Here is a 20,784-nt window from a genome sequence, read left to right on the forward strand (position 1 = left end):
AAAGATTAGAGGGTCTATGGTTACTTCACGTTTTCTCAGTTACCAAACACTTGTTTTACAAGTGTTTGGTAACAGAGGAAACGTGATTTATTTCATGATTTTTGTGTTTGAAACGAAAGTCAGCAGTACATAGCAGTTTGTTTTTGTGGTTACTTCACGTTTCCTTAGTTAAACAAGTGTTTGGTAACTGAGGAAACGTGATTTATTTCATGAGGGACCCACCATGTTTTGTGTTTTAAACGCAAGTCAGTACATAGCATTTTTACGCTGCTTTTCTTTGCCTCCATACAGTAGTTGTTCATTTTTGTAAAAATAAACAATGAGACTGAAGAGTGAATTTAGTTCACTCTCCACTGTATGGAGACTTCTTCACTGTGCGGATATGGTGGAGATGTTCTTCACTGTCTGGCCGGACCGGATTCACCTTAAATTTTGTTTTTTATTATTTTGGTCCAATCGTATCTGGGAAAACAAAATCTAAGTTTTTTTAATTGTGTTTTACTTGAAAAAATAGTATTTAATATTATTCAATAACACTACATAAATTAGAAGAAGATCAGACGACATAACATTTGTAAAGTTTGATCATAATTTTAATTTTGTTCCTGATGATATTTTACCTGATTTTGTTACACGCTCAAAAAACGATGGAAACTGTAGTTCTTATCGGATAAATTTCGTACGTGATGGAATTTTAGAAAGGTTAATGGAACAATAAAAAATATTTGATATAAAAATATTATTTATTTAATGATATAATAATAATAGTTAAATTTACAATATTTAAATTAGAAATCATCAATATTAATATATATCATTTTTAGTTATTTTTTAACCTCAATTTGAGAAGGATTTTTTACCAAACACATTAAATTATTTTTTATTAAACCTCAATTTCAACTATAGTCTTAATCAAACATATATAAATACCAATTCAACTTCAATTAAAAATAATTTTTATAAATAATTTTTTAAAAAAACACAACTACAACTACAAACTCCACAAAATCCAATTATGTGCTCCAAGGAAAAAAATTTTGTTGATGAAACGAAGATGAGATGCCACAAGCCCAGTCCCATATTTTCTACTGCCATCTATCAGTAAAAGCTAGCTACCTAGCCATTAATGCTACAGAAGTGCCACGCTGAATGATTTCTATGCTCTGCGCTCTCGCCGGTATTAGAAGGCCGAAAAATTCCAAAGATTCAAAGGCTGTTTCTACTCTACCCTACTCTAGTTACTCAGTGTAGTCAGTCATCGGGTTTGTCGTCCTCTCCTTTCCTTGGCTCCACTGTTAATTTAATGCTATTACATATATGTATATATATGTAATAATTTGCCTTTATTCTGTATGAACTGTCCATATAAATCCGTACTTATCTCTCAACACTTGCCACTGTCTCCAAAAAAAAATAGAGAAAGGAGGATGAAGATGAAAAGGCCACCTAAACTGCAGCTGAAGCGATTACTGGGTATGCTTGTGTTAGCAGTGTTACTGTCCTCTTCTTGCATTGCTCTTTTTGGGTTTTACAAACACCACGCTTCCCTTGCAGTAACATCCCTTGTTGCCCCACAAAGCACCACCTTCTATCCAATCCAAAACCACCACCACCACGACCGTCAAAACCTGTCTCTAAATGCCCCACAACAGGCGGCTACCCTTTTTCCGCCACCACAAACAAATACCGTGGACTCCGTATTGGAAACAGGGCCATATCATAATTGGGAACTGTTTGCTGCTGATTTTCAAGAAATGATGCGGCATCTAAAGATCTTTGTGTACCCCGATACCTTCAACAGGAGCAGCCCTTTTGCTAATATTTTCCTACCCCATGAGAACCCACTGAACAATCCAAAACTGGGTAATTACTTCAGTGAACACATGTTCAAGGTGTCCCTGCTTCACAGTCCACTGCTTACTGCAACACCAGAGAAAGCCCATTTCTTTTTCCTCCCATTTTCAATAAACGACCTTAGAAATGACCCTCGAGTTCACTCCGAGGCAAAAATCTCACAATTTGTTGCCCAATACACGAGTAGCATTAGCAGCAGCTTCAGGTTTTGGAATGCTTCAGGAGGTGCTGATCATTTCTATGTTTGTTGCCATTCTGTTGGGAGAGAGGCTCCCTCCAGGCATCATGGTTTGCGTAACAATGCCATTCAGCTTACTTGTTGTTCTAGTTACTTTCAAAGATTCTATCTTTCCCACAAAGATGTGGGGCTCCCTCAAGTTTGGCCTCGCACGGATCAGACTGCCTTGAATCCCCCACATGCCAGGTATATACCTCATAGTATTCAATCCTCTGTTATGTTTGTGGATAAATGCTCAAGACATTTCTAATTTTACTTTTAGCAATAGTTCTTTTGCAATTCCATTTCATGGTTATGAGAAAGTTTTATGATGTTAAAAAAGGGGGGAATTTAAAGTATGGGCATACCGCATACCTTTTACTCGATTGGCTAATTTACTCGACAACAGCAAGGTGTGGGAAATACGCCTGTATCAAATTTGAAGAGAACAAGAAACAAATATGTGCGAAAAGCTCAAGAACCTTAACATAAACATGTCCGTAACCAAAATAATTACACGAGCAAGAAGTATACTCATTAGGTTCTTTCCCCGGTCTTGCCGGCTCACCTCGACATTCTGATTTTTTAAGAATATCGTTTTCTGTCTTATTGCAAACTTTGATGTATTATATTTTCAGCAGTGTTTGCTATCTTGATGTGAACACCTACCGTTGCAGGCATAGACTTGTCTACTTTGCTGGACGCGTCCAAAATTCTCAAGTCCGGCAGCAGCTGGTAAATTTGTGGGGAAATGATACTCAATTTGACATATTTAATGGGAACCCCACATTCCCTTATGAAGAAGGGTTTAAGAGGAGTAAATTCTGCCTCCATGTTAAAGGTTATGAAGTGAACACCGCAAGGGTTAGTGATGCCATACACTACGGGTGCATTCCAGTTATAATTTCTAATTATTACGACCTTCCATTTGCTAATGTCTTGGACTGGAGCAAGTTTTCCGTTGTCATCAATCAACGAGATATTGCTTTCTTGAAAACAAAATTGTTGTCTATAAAAAGAGAGATGTACCTGAGAATGTATCATAATCTCTTCAAAGTTAGGAGGCACTTTGTTTGGCATACAACGCCAAGGGGCTATGATTCCTTTTATATGACTGCTTATCAGTTATGGTTAAGGAGAAGCACTCTCCGTTTATCATATTAATTTCTGCATCTTCTTACAATATCCTACTCTGAAGCCTTTTCTTGTCTTCCAAATTTGGCCTTTTGAGGCAGTGAAAGGTTTGTTTTCAGCTTCTGAGATTTCAACATTTGTCGACTTATGTAATTTGTCCCTGACCCTGGATAGAAATACCTCCAAAGGTGAAGAACTTCAGTGCAAAATGCCTTGCAATGTGCTCCTCGGAAAGAAGTAACAGGAGCAAAGGCATAGGGTATAGTGCCTCCACTATATTGAGGTTGAAATTACAACAAGTGGCTAATGCAGGCTATAAACTTCAGCAGGTCCTATGGACCACGCTGGAATGGTTGTTCAGTGTTCATAGCTTTTCCCGTCAAGACATCTACCCGTCTATTGCAACCATTGAAAGCTTAATAGTGATTTTAGATGCAAATTTATTCACTCCGGTGCCTAAAGCATTCGAAAAAAATTCCAGCAATGACAAAATAAACTAAACCAATTCTGCAGAGGTATGCATCGAAAGGGGACACCCAGGCCAAATCAGCTCCTGTCACCCAACCAAAAATGATTCGAATCTTCTCCTATAATTTATGCATCACTTGTTCAGTTAATGCCACCATGTAAGCAGAGAACTGTAACGACCATCAACCCTCCCAACCTAGAATTGAAAGCAACACTGTCTCGTTTGCAACCAAAAAAGAAAAATAAATAAAAAATACACATCCCTCTTCCTCAAAACCAGAAAAAGGGTACATTTTAAATAATAACAAAGCCGTGAACATTGCCGTATTGCCAGTCTCCATCAATATTTTCAACTTAAAAGCATGTAGCAACCCATAGAAAAGTGCAGCAGCCATCAAATGGAATATTCTCAGCTGGCAAGTTGACCAGCAGTGAAAATCGCAAATCTCTACACTCTTAGCTCTTAGGTCTTAGCCAGTCTGCCTTCAAAAACATTAAATGCAGTCAACTGGAACAGTAGAGTGAGAATTCCAAATATAATGACCATAGACAAATACAAGGATTTACAGTAATTTAGCATTTATAAAATGGTAGATTATGCACAATGACACAGTATAGTAGTTGTATTTAGCTTGGATACAGAGTCTTTTGCTTGGATATTAGAAAACAAATCACATTGTGCGTTCATATGAGGATGGCTGATATGTGCGACGCCTCAACTCGGACTGTGGAGTAGGCTGTTGCAAGAAGATTCTTGTTGGGTCATTAGGATCAACATATCTGCAAAACACATAAGAAAATATAATAAAAAAGTGATCTTAATCTCGCAAACAAAAATTACATGATGTATTATGTCACTTACGCATGTCTCATCATTTCATCAACTGGAGTGTTCGCTGCTTGCAGGGGATCTATACGAGTTACTGGTGCAGAGTTCATTTGTTGATTGTATTGCCTCACTGAAGAGATCAAATTGAGAAAAAGTGGAACAAAGGTTCCACAGCCCCCTTCCTTGAACAAAATCTTGAATGAGTGTGCGGAGTAGAGTGCCCTATTCTCATTCTCTGGAACTACCTGAAATTTCATACCAAGAAGATAAGCTTATATAGAAATAAGTGGTGATCAGATAATTGAAAGCCTTTTCACTATTATACTTACAGGTTCCACAAAACCAGAAATATTGTTGCAGAGAAATATGGGCTGGTTGAATTTTTCTCCATTGACAAAAAGCTGCATAACAAAGCAACTTAAGAATAAGGCTCACGAGAAAGCCCAAAAAATACATGGACAACTGACCTCAAAATAATAACTAAGAATCTACATACTTAGAAGTAACCATGGCCTTAAAAATTTTGAAATAAAAATGAATGAAGGGTTGTTAGAATCAGCCCAAATTTAAGTTTTTTTTTTATTATTGTTATGATATTTGCTTTCACTTCCAAGAAGGGAAATATACTCAGCAAGAAGAAATTACCAATTGTACAGGTTTAGAGGGTGAGGAGTGAGAAACATAGAAAAGCTAAGGATACCAAATTGCTTAGCTGCTAATAACAAGCAGCTTCGTCTTTCTCTGCCAAGAGATTAGCTCCACTTACAAAATCCGTACAAGTGACCTTCAAAACGTCACGTTTTAGGTAATAATAACACAGCCTAAATTTGTTTGTTGCAAAATGCAAGATTTGACCAAGCCAATTAAAATCCAATCACCGCTGACGACCAAACCAAACAGATAATCTCTTATCAACATGAAAAAACTGTCCTGGTGATACCCACCAGCCAGAGCATGAAGGCCAACGCATTAATCCCATCTATGAATTAAGATTAAAAGGGACAGGAAAAAAGAAAGGAATGAGAGGATTCTAACAACCAAAGTTTGAAGGAAGAGCAACCACGAAGATCCTTTGCTATTTTATCATAAGAACTTGAAAAACAATGCAGGGACGATAGTGTACCAATATTCATCACTTACCAGAGGCATATCAAAAGCATAAAAATTTGCAACGGGCTTGGCTGCAACAAAGACCATGCGAATATTTGACAAGTAGATGGTTCCCTTAGACTTAAGTTTCCCACATCTGCATTTAAGCAGAAAGAGTTCAGTTCGAGATTAAACATTAAAACAAACATACCATCGCTTGGGCTGAATGCTGATAGACAACAGAAAGGCCATGCCTCATAAGAACCGAGTCATAAGAGATCAGACTTTTTTGCAATTGCAAAACAAATTTGGCTTCAAACACTTTGCCGAGAGAGATTATTACAATTTTTATAAGAAATTAGATATGGGCTAAATGATTAGAAACACAATTGGTGATTGGCTGATCCATAAAATATCAATAACTTTGCCCTTAGTTGTAAGAATTGGAGATTATATTGCTTATTATTAAAAAAAAAATTAAAGGGGAAGAAAGAAGGAAAGAAAAGAAAACAAACCCAGGGATTTTGTCGACCTCGAAATCGACGCCGTCTCTGGCCAACACAAACAACTCGTTCTCGAAAGGAACGGGCATCCCGTTTTGAAAAAATTGTGGGTTAAGAGCCATCACTCTCTCCTTCTCCTTTCTCTGGATTTTCTTTTTCTTCTCAAGTTTTATTTTTATTTTTGGGGTCAATTCAATTCTCCCAAGTCCAAAGAGCTTGTTGCCATTGCTTTGCACCGAATCAGAATCCTACAAGAAGACGCGTGAGCCTCCCTCCCACCTTCTGGATCCACCACGAAACAAACAGATTAATGCCACGTCGTTTTGAATGAAAATATTAAAGATTGTTGTCGTCGTATACGCTTATGGGCCCAGACATCACTGGGTTAATAACTTTGATTTTTAAAATATTTTTATTTAGAATTACATTATAATAATTTTTTATTTAAAAAAATAATTTTTGATATTAATCTAAAAACATAAAAAATAATTAATTTTATAAAAAAACAAAAATATAATTCAAATTTGATTAAAACTACAGTGTAAATGGAGTCCCAGACAGGATATAACTTGAAAGGTTAACCCCCCTTGCAGCATAATTAATCTCTTCACAGTGCAAGCTGTTAATGTTGTTATTATTATTATCATTATTATTATTCTGGGGGTAAATGAAGAAGAAACAGACACGAGAAATATGCAGCAAGGAAATTTGACATAGCTTGCTTCACAGTGAGTTAGATACGGAATGAACAACAGCTGGATATTATATTATACGTGGGTTTTTTTTACTGTAGAGACAGAAACTATTAACACGCGCACAGATCACTGTTGATAGCATTGTACTGCACTGTGCATATGTCAAAAATTCATTTTGATCCTCAATTTTTTTTTCCGGCGATTTAATTCTAGTTAAAGGTTGAATGTAATTTCTTAGGAAAAGGTCGGGTTGAAAGAAGAGAGACTAGAATAAAAAAGATACCAAACATGAGTGGTATGCTATAAGTTTCAACAACAAATACACTTTGATCCCCGGACTTCAAAAATAACACGAAATATATAATTTTGGTACCTCAATATTTTTCAAGTTCAATTTTGATACATAATTTTATTTTTGTAATTTTTCAATTTCTGACTAGAGAGAGAAGATAGAGAAGTTGTCAAATTCTAGCGATAGAGATAAAAAAAATATTTGGTACCAATTTAGATGACCAGAACAGTCGATATTTGTGTTAAATAGTTTTATTTGATGAGAGGAGTTCATATTAGGTGTTTTTTACTTTAAATTCTAAAAAAAAAACAGATTTGAACTCGGTATGATTTTTTGTTTTAGGTTGATTTTGGTGGTTTTTTTGGTCTTTTAATGTCATTGATAGGTTTATCATAATTTTTAAGGTGTTTTTGGTTGAAAATAGATTGAAAAATAAGTTTTTTGGTTTTAAAAAAGTTAAAGCACGATTTTCTAGCTATTATGGTGGCTAGAATTTAGGTAGCATCAGACAACACGTCGTCTGAAATATTTTTTTCAAAACATTTTGTGATGGGTCACATGTTGTCCACCCAGAATGAAAAAAAAGGTTCAATTGTTCAACTTGTTAGGGTAGGCCCACACACGAGCTCTAAAGAAAGAAATGGGTCCAACAATGTATAATCCTTTTTTTTTTTGTCTTTTTAATTTTACAATTTAAAAATTTAGTCCTAATCCTTGTTTCTATAACATTTTAGTCTCTAAATTTAAGTAAAGAGAAAAACAAGAGGAAAGAGAAAAGGTTATTGGTTCTTCATATTTCAGCAATAAGAAATATCCATTCTTATGTTAACGAGTTTTATTTAGATATATTTTTCCTTTCATTTTATTTGAAAAGGTAAATCAAGATTGACAAAGAAGATTTTATTAATTTGGTTTTATATTTTTTTTTGATAACTTTAGAGTTTTTTATGTTGAGAAACTGGTTTATTGATATTCTAAAGGTGTTTTTAATTTTTTTTCCTTTTAGTGAAAAAGGGATTATAAAGGAGTTTTTGAGGTTTTAAAATTCAGACCCTAATTTTCAGGTCACTACAAATTATTAAAAAATATTGCAAATGATAGTAGATCGACGACTTGTCACGTGACAAAAAAAAAAAAAGTTAGGCATGCCTATACTATTTGACTACACACACACGGGTCTAGCTTACTAGGCCTCATAGCTCATGGTCTCTTTTATTTTGTTTTGTTTTTATTTTTTCTCTTTAGATTTTAATCAATACCTCTTTTTATTTATTTTTACTTTGGATTAATATTTTATCAATACACTCCATCTTATTTTTTTAAATTATTCAATTCATGTTTTTAAATACTAGTTATTTTCTTTAATTACTTTACACTTCTATATTTTTTTAAAATTAATATAATTTATATTTAAACTATTTCTCTTATATTTGGTATAAATGAATTGTATTTGCATGATATATTTATAAAATAAAAAATTATTTATTATCAATAGAAAACAATAGTTTCCAGGGTGAAAAAAAAAATTAAAAAGGAAAAGTTGAGGCAAAATACTTGCACACTTCTATGTCCTTTTAGTTTTATGGGAACAATTAGTTTTTTTATTTTAATATTTAATTAGCATCAACAAATTTTTTTAATTTATTGATTAATATAATTTTAAATTTATTTTTTTAAAATATAAATAACATTTTATGTTTTTTAATTAAAAAATTACGATATATTAAATGCCTTCGCAACATTGATATATTATTCTACTATATTAAAAACTAATTAAAATTATACAAGCAGTGCAGCATTTACAACTTTTTTTAATATCTATTAATGTATATAATTATTGATTTATTTTATTAAATACATATATTAATTTTTTTAATGTTAAAAAACATATTAACAGCATCTATATATTTATATATTCATGTTAAATTTTATTTTTATCTAACTAACAACAAAGTATGAGTTAATCAGCTAGTATTATATTGCAACTCAAACTTTAACATAATCTTTGAGAAATTTTAAAGTGACAAGGAAGTAATTACTGATACCTACTTCTGAAAATTATATAATAATTAAAAAGTAAATATAAATTGTTATTTTATTGATACACTTTGTAAAAAAAAAAATTCATAAAAGAAAAAAATAAATTTGAGATCCGTAAAAAAAAAATATAAGAATGATTTTACATAGATTAAAAAATATTTTTTCTCTCTCCTTTTTTACGTGTATCTCTCAGTTTTTTGTATGCGATCCTAACTAAAGACGACATGTCTCGTCGATAATTTCCTAGCCACTGGTGTAACCAACCAAGAAGACACCAAGTTTGCGAGTTTGATACTTGACGAATATGCATGGATTTACCGTCCGTCCAACACCACACAGCAGCCTCTTCTGTCTCACTGGCCTGTCTTCAAGATCTCTTCTTTACCTACAAAATAAAGCTAAACTATCAACACCCAGTTGCAGATACAGCTATGGAGGTGGTTTTAGCCTTATTTTTTTTGGACCCAGTGTATTCGCTCCAGTCTTCAAGAATAGGAGAAGATACAGTCATACCCTTTTGAGAGCAAGTCGTAGAGAGTCTCCTTATGAAGTTTTAGGCGTTTCTCCTTCTGCCCCTCCTGGTGAAATCAAAAGAGCTTATAGGAAACTTGCTTTAAAGTATCACCCTGATGTTAATAAAGAGGTAATCAGCTATTAAGCTCTAGTTCTGTTTAATTATCTGTGCAGTTACTTTGGATTGACCCAAATTTTTTTATGCATTAGCTTAAATCTCCTTGAATTTAACTAGGTAAATCTAGTCTATTTAAGTCTGTTTTGCTTTGGATCCTGTATGTTTAATTGAATTGAATCTTGAAGATATTGATTTGATTTATATCAGACATAGTTTTTCTTCGAGTTCTCACTTCATTCCGAAAGGAAAATATTGGATATAGAAATTTTATTTTGTTGTGAAGACGGCTATTATTAGGAAGATTATGGGGGTATATAACAAATTTTGTGAAATAATAATCACATCACTTCTTATTTATCTGATAGAGATACAGACAACTAAATCTTCATTATCATTTGTGTAAAATAAAAGAAAAAAATCAAGAGCTTGGCTATGATTTGAATTCTTATTATGTATCTGCTTCCATGGGTTGTTTAATGCAACGCTTTGAAATGGGTACAAGAAAGTTGACTTGATTTTTTTTTTATGGAGTTATCACTCATCACTCTCCAAGGCAGACGGGTAGCCATTCCCGTAACATATTGAGACTAAGCCCTAGGTGATGTAGCATCTGTCTTTGGGAACTAGGAAGAAACTTTATTTAGTTGGCCCATGTATTCATAGGTCAAGGAAACAACTGTTTTCCTTTTAAGGTTTGAAAAGTGGACGCAGTTATTGTGTTACTCAGTCCTAAGATCTCTTTGGCTTATCTTTTCTTACAAACACTTGGTGCACCAGTTGTGCTCTTATTGTTCTCGAGCTACCCAGCTTGCAGTTCAGAAGCAGGAAAAGCTGCTGAATACTTGTCAGTAATCTCTCATGTAGATGAATCTTTAAGCTGGCATTGCTCTTGATTACACATAATTTTACTCTAAATGAGATGCATGAGGAGATAAATTTTGTCAACCTTTACAAATTGATCTTCTCTGAAGTGTGGTTGACATATACTCTCTCTTGCATGTCTTGTGTGTCAGTCAGACTACATTTACTTTGGCAGTAAATGATCTAGTCCAATAAATTATTCCCCAATTCTATCTCACATCTAGTCCAGCCTTGAATTGGTTACCTGGGTTTGTTTACCATTATGATACTCGCTCAAAACCTTTCCATTTGGTTGCATGCTTGATGTATCTTCCTAACTTCCATAGCTGCATCATAGGAAGGGAGATTCTTGGTTCATGACAGTTAACACCAATATTCTTATGGTTATACTCCTACTACAGGCATTGGATATTTTTCAAACAGACGTTGCAAAAGTGCTATCACCCATGTTTTTTACTTATACTTTTTTGTTTCTGTGGTAGAAGACTCGGGCTGCCAAGTTCAATTGTGCTGTTTGAATCTCAAGAATGGCCACTTAATAGACTATGCATACGGTCCTTGTAAGCATCTTGATTTGGTTGGATCAAATTGTGTAGTGGCCTTTCTCTTTTATATAACTTCATCTAGAGTTTGCCTTGCCTATGTTGCTCAGTGTGTTTCTGCACTTTTGCTATTACTAATTGGTAGATCATCCTGTTTTAAATCTGTTATTTTTAATGTTTTCCTTTCCAAACTATGGTGCTTTGTTTATATAATCAGTTATCTATATCTCATTTTTCTTGTGTACAGACAAATGCTCAGGAGAAATTTATGAGGATTAAGCACGCATACAACACATTGCTGAATTCTGAATCTCGGAGAAAGTATGATGCTGGAAACTCATCTGGTTTTTCATACTCTAGTGGTCAGAAAACACAAAGCAGCAGTACCCAAGATGAAGAAGAATTTTATGGACTTGGTAAAAACTTGTAAACCTACAAAAATCTATTTAATTATGTTACTCATAAGAAATTTGCTTGTTGTGGCCATTTACTCTTTTCTACATGTCATTTAGGGGTCATTATGTCTACTACTGCTACTATGTTGTGCTTCAATACGTGTATAGCTGTACCTGCTGCATGGGTAATGCCAGCAGAGGGACATGCCGCCTAGTGGGGCTTTAGTTCTTACAGAACTATGTAATGGGATGATCAGCAAACCTGATTTCTCCCAACAGTCTAACTGGAAAAGGGTTGATTGAAAGTTGTCGAACAATATTGTGACACTTGGACCAACCGATAATGAAGCAGAGCTTCAAGTGTGGTTAAAGATTCCTGCTGTGATTCTGTCATCTGCATGTTGTCTTGTAGTTTGTTAGAAACTTCAGAGCTTCTTGCTTTGGATCAGCTCATTCTTTTGCCACCTATGCGGGTATTTTACATGGGTGATGTGTCCTTGAAATATTATCTTGTGATGCGTGCAATTTTCCTGCCTGCACTTCAGATTATTTTTCCCAGCATTCCTTGATGGGTAATTTTGGAAATTACCAGGGAAATGATTTTCTGAATTTTTATGTTGTCATTTTCAATCTTTTATTAGGAATTAGGTTTGGTTGTTCTTATACACGAACCGCTTTATGCTGCAGGTAATTTTATGAGGGATTTTCAGATAACAATAGGTAGTTTGTACTGCCTACGACACATGACAATGCTCATAAACTTTTTTCAATTGTTTCAAATCCTTTTCTCATATCCTATAAAATTCAACTGTAGTTACCTAGTCTGGTATTATTGTTACAGGGGACTTCTTTAGGGATCTGCAAGAAGAATTCCAGAATTGGGAAGCCAGCGCTCCATCTCAAGGGAAGCCAAAGAGCCTATGGGAAGAATTGGCAGTACGTTGCTTTTAATTTTGCACATGCAGTTTCAAGACACAATAAATCTATTTGAACAAGCTAACTGTCACATGCTTGCTTGGACTTTTCGCTAAAGATTTATATAATCCACAAAGCAAAGGACTTGCTGAGGAAACAGCCTCACCTTGTATTTCCACCCCCTGCAGGAAATAGGGGAAGAATTTGTCGAATTCCTAGAGAAAGAGCTCAACATAACAGATACAGAATTTGAAGGAAATAAAAATGATGGATTTCAAGAAGATGATTTTTTTTCCAGTTCTAGCACCAAGAGAACGGGAAATGGTGCTCAAAATGAAGATGGCAAGAGTAGCAGCATCGAAGATAACATTGATGAGATTGAAGCTACTCTTGCTAAGTTGAAAAGGGAATTGGGCTTATAGCAAGGAAATGCAGCCTGCCATTGTACCCTTAGTTAGAGATGTTGAAGGTTGAAGGCGGCAAGTGGGGCTACCAATCTGTAATCTAGAGTCCAGACAACACTCAGATATAGTTAGTTCATCGTGAGATCTCAAAAACTCCAGGGCTGACTTCTTCTGAAGATCTCATCAGTTGCGAAACATCCAACTTCCGAGGACTGCAAAATGTTGACGGCAGAAGTGCCATCCTTATTTCTTGCAGTGTTTGGTCGTGTAGACACGAGCTTGCACGTATGGAAGACTGAAGGTGCAATAATTTGTTTTGGTAGTCATATCTTTATGAATCTGATGTCTTAAATTAGACTGGTGACTTGTAAAAACCCAAGAAAGGATAATATATAAATGGATTCGATTTACATAAACTTTTTTAGTGTTTGGCTCGAAAATGTTAAGGTTAGTTTAGATGGAATGATGTAGCTATATGGAGAAATTATTTGGATGTAAAAAACCCTAGAAAGGATGATCCGTATTGGAACATTGCAGCAAGTTCAAAAATCCAAAACAAAATTCATGCATTATGATTTATTTTTTCTGACATGCAAAACTATCCATCAACACCAGATTGAATTTTTTTTGAACAGTGAAAAATAAAAAAAGGTTTTATTTTTTTATATTCAATTTAATCCTTGTGAATATTCTTCAGCACTCCGTGAAGAAAAATCTAACACATAAAACTAAACTAATATAACTTGAAAAGATAAAATTGCAAAAAATAAAAACCCAGTAACCTAAAAAAACAATATAGAAAAGTGAAAGGCATCAACATCGAATATTTTTTGAATGTTAAGTGAAAAAAAAAAAAAATCTCAACACATAAAACTATGCTAGCTAATATAACTTGGACCGTTAGAATTGTAAAGAAATAAAATTGAATAACTAAAATGAAAAAAGAAAACAACATACAGGGTAATTGATTTTATGGAAATAATGATTGTTACTCTGTTAAAAAACCACGTTTTTTAGTTTATCAAATAATAGCAAGTAATAATAGTAATAATTAATAATTATAATTAGTAAAGTAATTAGTAATAGTAATAAAGACGGAGGGGACACAAACATTTATCTCGACAGGGAAGGGAAAAAAACCCAACAAGAGAACTGGGGCAATCACGCAAGTAGAGCTATATAAAGAAAACTAACATTGAGGATTTCGCAGCCTAAAATGGGACAACAAATCAAACAACAGAGATACAAGTCACTTTATGACAAAATTACTTTGGGATTTTGCACAACAAAGAGTACATGCTCAGCAAAGTTAAAGGTCTTTTGAGCACACAAGCCAGATACCAAGGGCATCACAGTTTTCTCAGGATCTCTCAGCTCCTGCAGAGCCAGATATAAGGGATACGAATCCCAAAAACTGACTCCACAAGAACCAGTTCGAATTGAATCATCTATCTACTCCTAAATATCTCACAAGATTTCAGAGTATCGAAAACTCTGGCAGTTATTCCAAAAATCCGATGGCCGAAATGTACTAAGCAAACCTAAATTGCCAATCGAGCTTTCAGTATCTCTCCCCAAACCGGAAGAACACTGAACCAGTGCCAGTGTTATGATCAACAGCATACTCAGCTCGAACTAAACCCAGCTTGACACCAACTCCATAAGATGAACCATGGCCCATTCGCCTGTAAACCTCTGTTGGGTTCCCCTTCACATCCTTAGAAGTTCCTAGATCATTGCCATGCTCTGCAAATGCATAAACATGTGTATTTCTCACGGGAATGCGTACCTCTGCTCCAAGCTGGAAGCAAAATTAAAAAGACAGATCAGATATCTAACTGCAAGTCCACAAATGAGTTATGGGAACAAACATATTTTCCATCCACAAAAAATTAGTTCTTGCAAAGGTTCCATTTTTTGAAGAAACACCATTGAAGAACAACATAAAACACATTTCAACTTGACCCTAGCTAAAATGTTGTCTACAGTGATTCTCACCTCAAGAATGTTTCTGGCTGCTCCCAGCTCACCCATGTTGTAACCCCTTACAGAATAAGGTCCCCCAAGGGTAAAAGCATCATAACTCGGAAGGTCTCCAACACAACCACCATAATGGCCATTAAGGACCAGTACAGGTGGTGGTGGTTTACCAGCACCTTCCTCCACCTCCTTCAACTGGATAAATCGGGTCAATGTCAGCTGGTGACGGTTGAAGAAAGGAAACTTGCTGCCAATGCCAAGGCCTTGGTCCACCTGCAAATCATACATAAAATATGTAGGTTACCCTGGCTGTGAAGAGGTTAGATATGAAAATCACACAAATGAGTGCCATATGTTCTTGTACAAGTGGAAAAACCTAGTGTGCACTGTCATCCCCAAATTTGCATGACCCCATATGATTAAATCAAACCATAAAATATCCACCAAGTTCAAAAACCAAGCAGGCAGGCTCTATACAAAAGAAATAAGGGTCTTTGGCAACTCAAAGAACAGGACTGGGGCAAGTTTGTTCTCAATCAATCCTAGAAAGCAAAATGAGTAACCTAACCATGATATTTTAGAACTGGCTCCACCATTCACAATAGAACTGTTGTGGTTCCCCAAACAACCCTAAAATTAACAGAAGATTCTCTGACCTGGAATACATTCCTATCACCAACCACAGTTCCATTTACAAACTTGGTGTTGTCACGTGTGATGTTTGCCTGCAAAAATGCCATCCGGTCAATGCCAGTGCCACTGAGGGTTGTTGGAGGTCCATCTGCACTAATTCCTCCACTTGGCAATACTCTTTGACCATTTGAAGAGATATGGCTACTTTCATCGCGTGTTGTTATCTCTTCCATCACTATCCCATAGGTGAATTTGCTCTGACGGGTAAAATTCTGTTCAACACATAACATATATGCACTCATTAAGAAATCATTTTATTGAATTTAAAGATGTTCACAAGCAGCTAGATTAGGATGTAGAAGAGCAGTCACCTCAGTAATGTTAGCTTTCATGCCAGCCCGGTCAACCCATATAGGAGGGACTTCATCCACTCCTGGCCCACCAGTAAAGACTGGACTCAGTTTCCGGCTGTTGAAGCAGCTTCCACGGAGAGTGCGGTTTCGTGGATTGTATACACCATCCAAGTATGGATGAACATACTCAAGCTTAAAAGACAGATCATCCTGAGAAAAGATCCATGTACAGTTTAAGTTATAAAATCTCATATAAATTGGTAGTGGATCATTCCTGAGATTTATTGAGAAAAGGAAAATGTGTATCATGAGAAATTACCTGAGCCGAGAAGAAATTGCTGGTAGTTATAGAACCGAGAATGGAGCGATTCAGCCCTTTGATATTCCGATGTTCAAAGGAAACAGTCCCACCAGGCTGGAATGAAGCCTGAAGAGAGGGATATGGCATTCAAATGGAAGTTTGGCATTGAAGCCTCATAACTCTAACAACTACAAACAAGTTCAGATTACACAACTGGACATGCATACCAATGTGGGACGTCCTCCACGTCCAGGAACAATGCTCCACTCTGTACTGACTTCAGCGGATTTTGGCTCCAATTCTTTAAGCTTAATCTCAACAATGATTCCTCCCTCATTCTTCTCATCTGGCCTTGGATTGACTTCAATATTTGAGAACAAGGCTAGGGAGTTGATGTTCCTCAAAGCTTGTTTCCCAGCTTCAATGTTAAAAACTTGACCTTGTCGAAGCTGTTGATTAAAAAACACAAAATAAATCAACCTACAAAATGAAAAATTAGAAAACATTCATAATCTTAAAAAGTCAACAATATAAAAACAGGGACATTGCCTACGGAGGAGCAGAATCATGAAGGATTATCCTTTATCTATTTCACCACACAATGTTATTAACTATTAGTATCATAACAGGTAATGCAGCAAATCACAAGGAGCACGGGTTCTAGAGTTCTTATGTGTGAGGATCATAATAGATTGTTGAAGAGTTATTCATCACATGGAAATATAATTTAAGAACCTGTCTTTTCACTGCTTTTTGTCCATAATATGGAGACAATTTTTGGAAAAGTAGCTGGTTTCTATCACCAGTGAAATAAAGATCTGAAGAAAAACTTCATTGCCAAGTACACGTTGAAGTGTTTAAGCTTTTAAATAGTAGGCAGTATAGGCATCTTCATTTGAATAGTGAAGAAAACATCAACAAAGAGGGTGAGCATCTTATGTCAGATTCTGCTTAGGAGTTCCAGCATAAAACTAAAAGACAACAACATAATAATATGCATGCTATATGACCTAGTATTCACCAGTATTCACAATCAAAGTACAACACCATGTTCATATCACACGCAAAGAGAGAGAAACACAGTGTTTGATTATATCCAATCATCTGCTTTTTGGCTGGCTGTACACATTAATTAAAGCATACATGTTGATCTAGATTAATACTCGTATTTCAGCATTCAATCATATCTAAACAAAATCACTCAAGCAAATCAAAATCATCACCAACACCATGCATTAGACATAAGTGCTTAATATCTCAATCCTAAGATGAGCAAGAGAAATCTTTTCTGTTCACGTTTTACTAGTATCCAGAGACCTGATATGATGTAATCATGCACTCATGCTCCTTGTTCTACTTAAATTTCGGCAGCAACTCCTGAACACAGAAAAACAAAAACTAACCAAAGACTACAGCCTAGATTGTGCCATTAACTCAATGAGTCATTCACATAGACAATCAATCAGCACCGAGCCAATTATATATCATAATAGGCATGTAGAATAAACAAATTTAGAGGCAAAAAAGAAGAAGAAGTAAAGCTCGTTTCAATTAACCTGTTTGGGCAACTCTCTCTTGACAACAGGAAGTTGTGTGTTCCCTTCAACAACATTCCCTAACTTATCCTGATACTGAATAACCAATTGAGTAATATCCCCTTCCACAACCTCACAAACCACTTCCTTAGTATTCAAATTCCCAAAATTCACAACTTGAGCACAAGCATAACCTTCATCATGATACCATTTCTGCACTCTATCCCTAATCTTCTGCAACAACCGAGCACTAACCTTCCCTTGCTCCCTCAACATCTGCAAAACCTCCCTATGCACCTGCGTAGGCAACAAACACGGTCTTGCCTTTTCAATCCTCCTCCTATAATCCTTCTCCTGACTCCTATAATACTCCAACTTCTCCTTATCAGTCATATCTGGATCCATTTCAATCGGTTTCGATTGCTGCATTAACCCAACATTAATGCACCTAAACTTGTCAGCTGATTGCCACGTGCTTTCAGTAAAGGAAATTGTGATCCCTATAGTCCCATCCGGATTTGTCTTCCCTTCCATGTCCACTTTCTCGAACATTCCGCAAGTAGCTAGACTTTCAAGTTCCTTTTGTAACTGAGCTTTCGTGTACACTCCGCCCGGACGGAGTGAAACCATCTCGAAAAAAGAGTCTTCCGTGCCTACAGTGGTCCATCTTCGCCGGTCGAAAAATAGAATTTCTGATAGTTTGTATTTTTTGAAACCGCTAAGCTTGTTTAATTGAACAACAATGTTTGCCGGTAATCCATGCGAGTCCCAATCTTGTGATTGTGACTCATCGGCATTCGCGGAAGCTACAGAAAACAGGTTCTTCCAGAACTCTCCTCCTGATCCTCCGTCTCCGCCGCCGCCGCCACCACCTCCGCCGCCTAACCAACTGCCTCCTCCGAACCAGTCTCCACCGCCGCTGTCGATGACCGGAGTGAAGCGGAGGAAGATAGTGGCGACAGCGGCGGTGCCGGAGAAGGCGAGGGCTTTAAGGAGGGAATTTTGGCGTTTTTGTTGTTTGGAGTTGGAGTGGGGTTTAGGGTTTTGTGGTGAAGGGAAAGAGGGAGGGGAAATGATATCACATTTGATGCAGGAAGCGCGTGGATTGACAGTGGCGCGTTGTTTTCTGCGGGAGGAGAAGATGGTTGTGTTGAGAGGAGCGTTGGTAACGAGGTTGGTGGATGCGGTGAAGGACATGGCTTTTGGGAGGGGGGTATGGAGAGGGAGAACAAGGAACGGCTGCTCTCAAGTAGATAATGGCTCAAGTAAAGCCTTTCCTTGCAATTACCGTTATAGGGTTAGGCCGGAAGAGAAAGAAAAGGGAATTTCGAATTTAGCCCCTAATGCATTACCCCATTATCAATTGAGTATCTAAACCTTTGATTTCATCAAATTTACCCCAAATATAATTGATATTACACAATATTACACTTCCATGATTCCATCCATACGCTATTAACGCCCCTTGCGCTTGAAAAATGTTTTTATAAAAAATAATTTTTTTAATGAACTTTTTTTAAAAGTGTTGGTAGATTATTTTGATGTGTTATTATTAAAAATATATTTTTAAATAAAAAATATTTTTTAAAAATATAATATTATACTGCTCTGCAGATAATTAGCCCGTGTTTAGCTTAGAAGATAGCAATTATGGCAAGGGTGGTGTTTTTGAAGTGGTGAAAACAAAAGTAATTGTCACAGCATGTAATTAAAAATATGTTTGGAACGCGGTGGAAAACATGTTCTTAAAATAATTTAATTTTTTTTTTGTTAAAATTTAATATGATTTGTATGTTTTGGATTGTTTTGATGTGCTGATGTCAAAAATAATTTTTAAAAAATAAAAAAACATCATTGACATGTATTTCAGCATAAAAAATTATTTGAAAAACAACCACTACCACACTCTAATTACCGGTAAATATAATGAATGCTTGTCACTGTAAACGCTATAAGGTGGTACGATCATAATGTCATTGAGAGCTGAAGTGACGGTTGTGATTTTTCGTTGGTGTGGAATTGCAGAATTTTAGCATCTTGGTCCTGCTAAATTCAGCAACTAAGTAGCAGGACTTGGCCTTCATAAACTTTGCGTTATCATTAAATCTTGAAAGTGTGGGAGAAATATAAAATTCTCAATGATTTTGCTCCTCTCTCTAAGAGTCGACTTTTAAAACTGGCTTTCCATGAACTTTTCTTTGCCATGAAATCTTGATGTATGATGGACCTTATTTTGATTATGGTTCTGTTAATTTATGCTTGTAAATTTTGCAACTCTCATTGGAAAAAAGTGACAATTACTCGACTTTTCTTTTTGTCTTCGAGGTGATTGCAAACAAGATCAATCGTTGCAAAACATTCATTTCCAGGGTTAATTCTTGATCCATCTAGAAAATCATGACAGTTTTCTCCCTCGTTTCCATATCTTTTGATCCGAGAATATTTTCTAGAGTATAGTATCTTAAGGTCTCTCTCATCTTGTGTTTTTCCTTTCGTAATTCATGCAGCCTTGAATTTGATAACCCTGAAAGGCCTGAATGCAGCAGCAATCTTCTCTCTGTTTATCAGCTCGTTTCAGGCAAGACAAAAGAAGTATTGTATGTAATTCACATGTTTGCTTTGACAGGTTGCCTTGCTTTATGCCTATTTGTAATTCTTTGACGGTGTATTTTATGTTTAAATCTTTCTTTAATCTTGGGATAGAAGACTGTTGGCAACTGTCTTTTGGAGGAAATGATTGATCTTACAATTATGTTCATTTGTGAGGGCTTATGATGTTCCACTCTGACCATGTCTGTTGAACACTTTTTGTAGGATGCAGCAAAGGAATGCCAGGGTTTGAATTCGGGCGTCTTCAAACCTCTCCTAACAGATGCCTTGAGTGAACATCTACATCCCATTCAGGTTTCTACCTGTATATACGCCTTTCTCTCTTTCAGTAGGGTCAGGAACAGTAAAAAAAGATGTTATGCATAGTTACATAGATCGTCTTACAAACCAGAGATTATTGTTGTGTAATTGTAAATGTTTGCCAGTACCAGTGCAACTTGTTTGTAGCATGTGGCCACTGATTGGAGTTTCATGGAAATCCGTTGCTTTCCCCTTTTCACTTG

At 35.8% G+C, this 20,784-nt stretch overlaps 4 protein-coding genes across 8 annotated transcripts; 2 read left to right on the forward strand and 2 right to left on the reverse strand.

Annotated features, from left to right (window-relative positions):
* The first annotated feature begins 1,026 nt into the window (after positions 1 to 1,026).
* On the forward strand, positions 1,027 to 3,343 carry LOC7491450 (probable glycosyltransferase At5g03795). Of its 2 annotated transcripts, XM_024596231.2 has the most exons (3): positions 1,027 to 1,262; positions 1,418 to 2,278; positions 2,749 to 3,343. In XM_024596231.2, the coding sequence occupies exons 2-3, from the start codon at positions 1,428 to 1,430 to the stop codon at positions 3,233 to 3,235; spliced, it is 1,338 nt and encodes a 445-aa protein (XP_024451999.2). In that variant the 5' UTR covers positions 1,027 to 1,262; positions 1,418 to 1,427; the 3' UTR covers positions 3,236 to 3,343. The 2 variants fall into 2 exon arrangements, with proteins under 2 accessions (XP_024451999.2, XP_024451500.2); XM_024595732.2 differs by lacking the exon at positions 1,027 to 1,262 and having other exon boundaries at positions 1,273 to 2,278.
* An 852-nt stretch (positions 3,344 to 4,195) lies between these two features.
* Positions 4,196 to 6,415, reverse strand: LOC7477771 (UPF0664 stress-induced protein C29B12.11c). The gene is made up of 5 exons (XM_002299334.4): positions 6,107 to 6,415; positions 5,643 to 5,748; positions 4,832 to 4,903; positions 4,536 to 4,747; positions 4,196 to 4,453 (listed from the first exon to the last, which is right to left on the reverse strand). The coding sequence occupies exons 1-5, from the start codon at positions 6,214 to 6,216 to the stop codon at positions 4,345 to 4,347; spliced, it is 609 nt and encodes a 202-aa protein (XP_002299370.1). The 5' UTR covers positions 6,217 to 6,415; the 3' UTR covers positions 4,196 to 4,344.
* Positions 6,416 to 9,306: 2,891 nt separating this feature from the next.
* Positions 9,307 to 13,285, forward strand: LOC7491451 (uncharacterized). 3 transcript variants are annotated; one of them, XM_024599633.2, is made up of 6 exons: positions 9,618 to 9,764; positions 11,099 to 11,173; positions 11,403 to 11,571; positions 12,238 to 12,270; positions 12,392 to 12,486; positions 12,654 to 13,285. In XM_024599633.2, the coding sequence occupies exons 2-6, from the start codon at positions 11,159 to 11,161 to the stop codon at positions 12,885 to 12,887; spliced, it is 546 nt and encodes a 181-aa protein (XP_024455401.1). In that variant the 5' UTR covers positions 9,618 to 9,764; positions 11,099 to 11,158; the 3' UTR covers positions 12,888 to 13,285. The 3 variants fall into 3 exon arrangements, with proteins under 3 accessions (XP_024455390.1, XP_024455394.1, XP_024455401.1); XM_024599622.2 differs by lacking the exon at positions 11,099 to 11,173 and having other exon boundaries at positions 9,307 to 9,764; XM_024599626.2 differs by lacking the exons at positions 11,099 to 11,173; positions 12,238 to 12,270 and having other exon boundaries at positions 9,310 to 9,764.
* An 813-nt stretch (positions 13,286 to 14,098) lies between these two features.
* Positions 14,099 to 18,947, reverse strand: LOC7477772 (protein TOC75-3, chloroplastic). Of its 2 annotated transcripts, none has more exons than XM_002299335.4 (7): positions 17,693 to 18,947; positions 16,364 to 16,585; positions 16,155 to 16,262; positions 15,854 to 16,045; positions 15,506 to 15,754; positions 14,868 to 15,122; positions 14,099 to 14,670 (listed from the first exon to the last, which is right to left on the reverse strand). In XM_002299335.4, exons 1-7 carry the CDS (start codon positions 18,866 to 18,868, stop codon positions 14,431 to 14,433), a joined length of 2,442 nt encoding a protein of 813 aa, XP_002299371.1. In that variant the 5' UTR covers positions 18,869 to 18,947; the 3' UTR covers positions 14,099 to 14,430. The 2 variants fall into 2 exon arrangements, with proteins under 2 accessions (XP_002299371.1, XP_024442370.1); XM_024586602.2 differs by having other exon boundaries at positions 17,454 to 18,628.
* Positions 18,948 to 20,784: the final 1,837 nt, after the last annotated feature.

Source organism: Populus trichocarpa, chromosome 1, assembly GCF_000002775.5.
Source record: "Populus trichocarpa isolate Nisqually-1 chromosome 1, P.trichocarpa_v4.1, whole genome shotgun sequence".
NCBI lineage: Eukaryota > Viridiplantae > Streptophyta > Magnoliopsida > Malpighiales > Salicaceae > Populus > Populus trichocarpa.

Coding starts and splice junctions, on each gene's coding strand:
- LOC7491450 (XM_024595732.2), top strand. CDS start 1,353: ATGAACTGTCCATATAAATCCGTACTTATCTCTCAACACTTGCCACTG. Junction 2,279..2,748: donor TTGAATCCCCCACATGCCAG/GTATATACCTCA, acceptor CTACCGTTGCAG/GCATAGACTTGTCTACTTTG.
- LOC7477771 (XM_002299334.4), bottom strand. CDS start 6,216: ATGGCTCTTAACCCACAATTTTTTCAAAACGGGATGCCCGTTCCTTTC. Junction 5,749..6,106: donor GAGGTCGACAAAATCCCTGG/GTTTGTTTTCTT, acceptor GCTTAAATGCAG/ATGTGGGAAACTTAAGTCTA. Junction 4,748..4,831: donor TTTCTGGTTTTGTGGAACCT/GTAAGTATAATA, acceptor ATGAAATTTCAG/GTAGTTCCAGAGAATGAGAA.
- LOC7491451 (XM_024599622.2), top strand. CDS start 9,426: ATGCATGGATTTACCGTCCGTCCAACACCACACAGCAGCCTCTTCTGT. Junction 12,271..12,391: donor GGATTTTCAGATAACAATAG/GTAGTTTGTACT, acceptor TTATTGTTACAG/GGGACTTCTTTAGGGATCTG. Junction 12,487..12,653: donor GCCTATGGGAAGAATTGGCA/GTACGTTGCTTT, acceptor CACCCCCTGCAG/GAAATAGGGGAAGAATTTGT.
- LOC7477772 (XM_002299335.4), bottom strand. CDS start 18,868: ATGTCCTTCACCGCATCCACCAACCTCGTTACCAACGCTCCTCTCAAC. Junction 16,046..16,154: donor GCAATTTCTTCTCGGCTCAG/GTAATTTCTCAT, acceptor ATCTTTTCTCAG/GATGATCTGTCTTTTAAGCT. Junction 15,755..15,853: donor TGAAAGCTAACATTACTGAG/GTGACTGCTCTT, acceptor TGTGTTGAACAG/AATTTTACCCGTCAGAGCAA.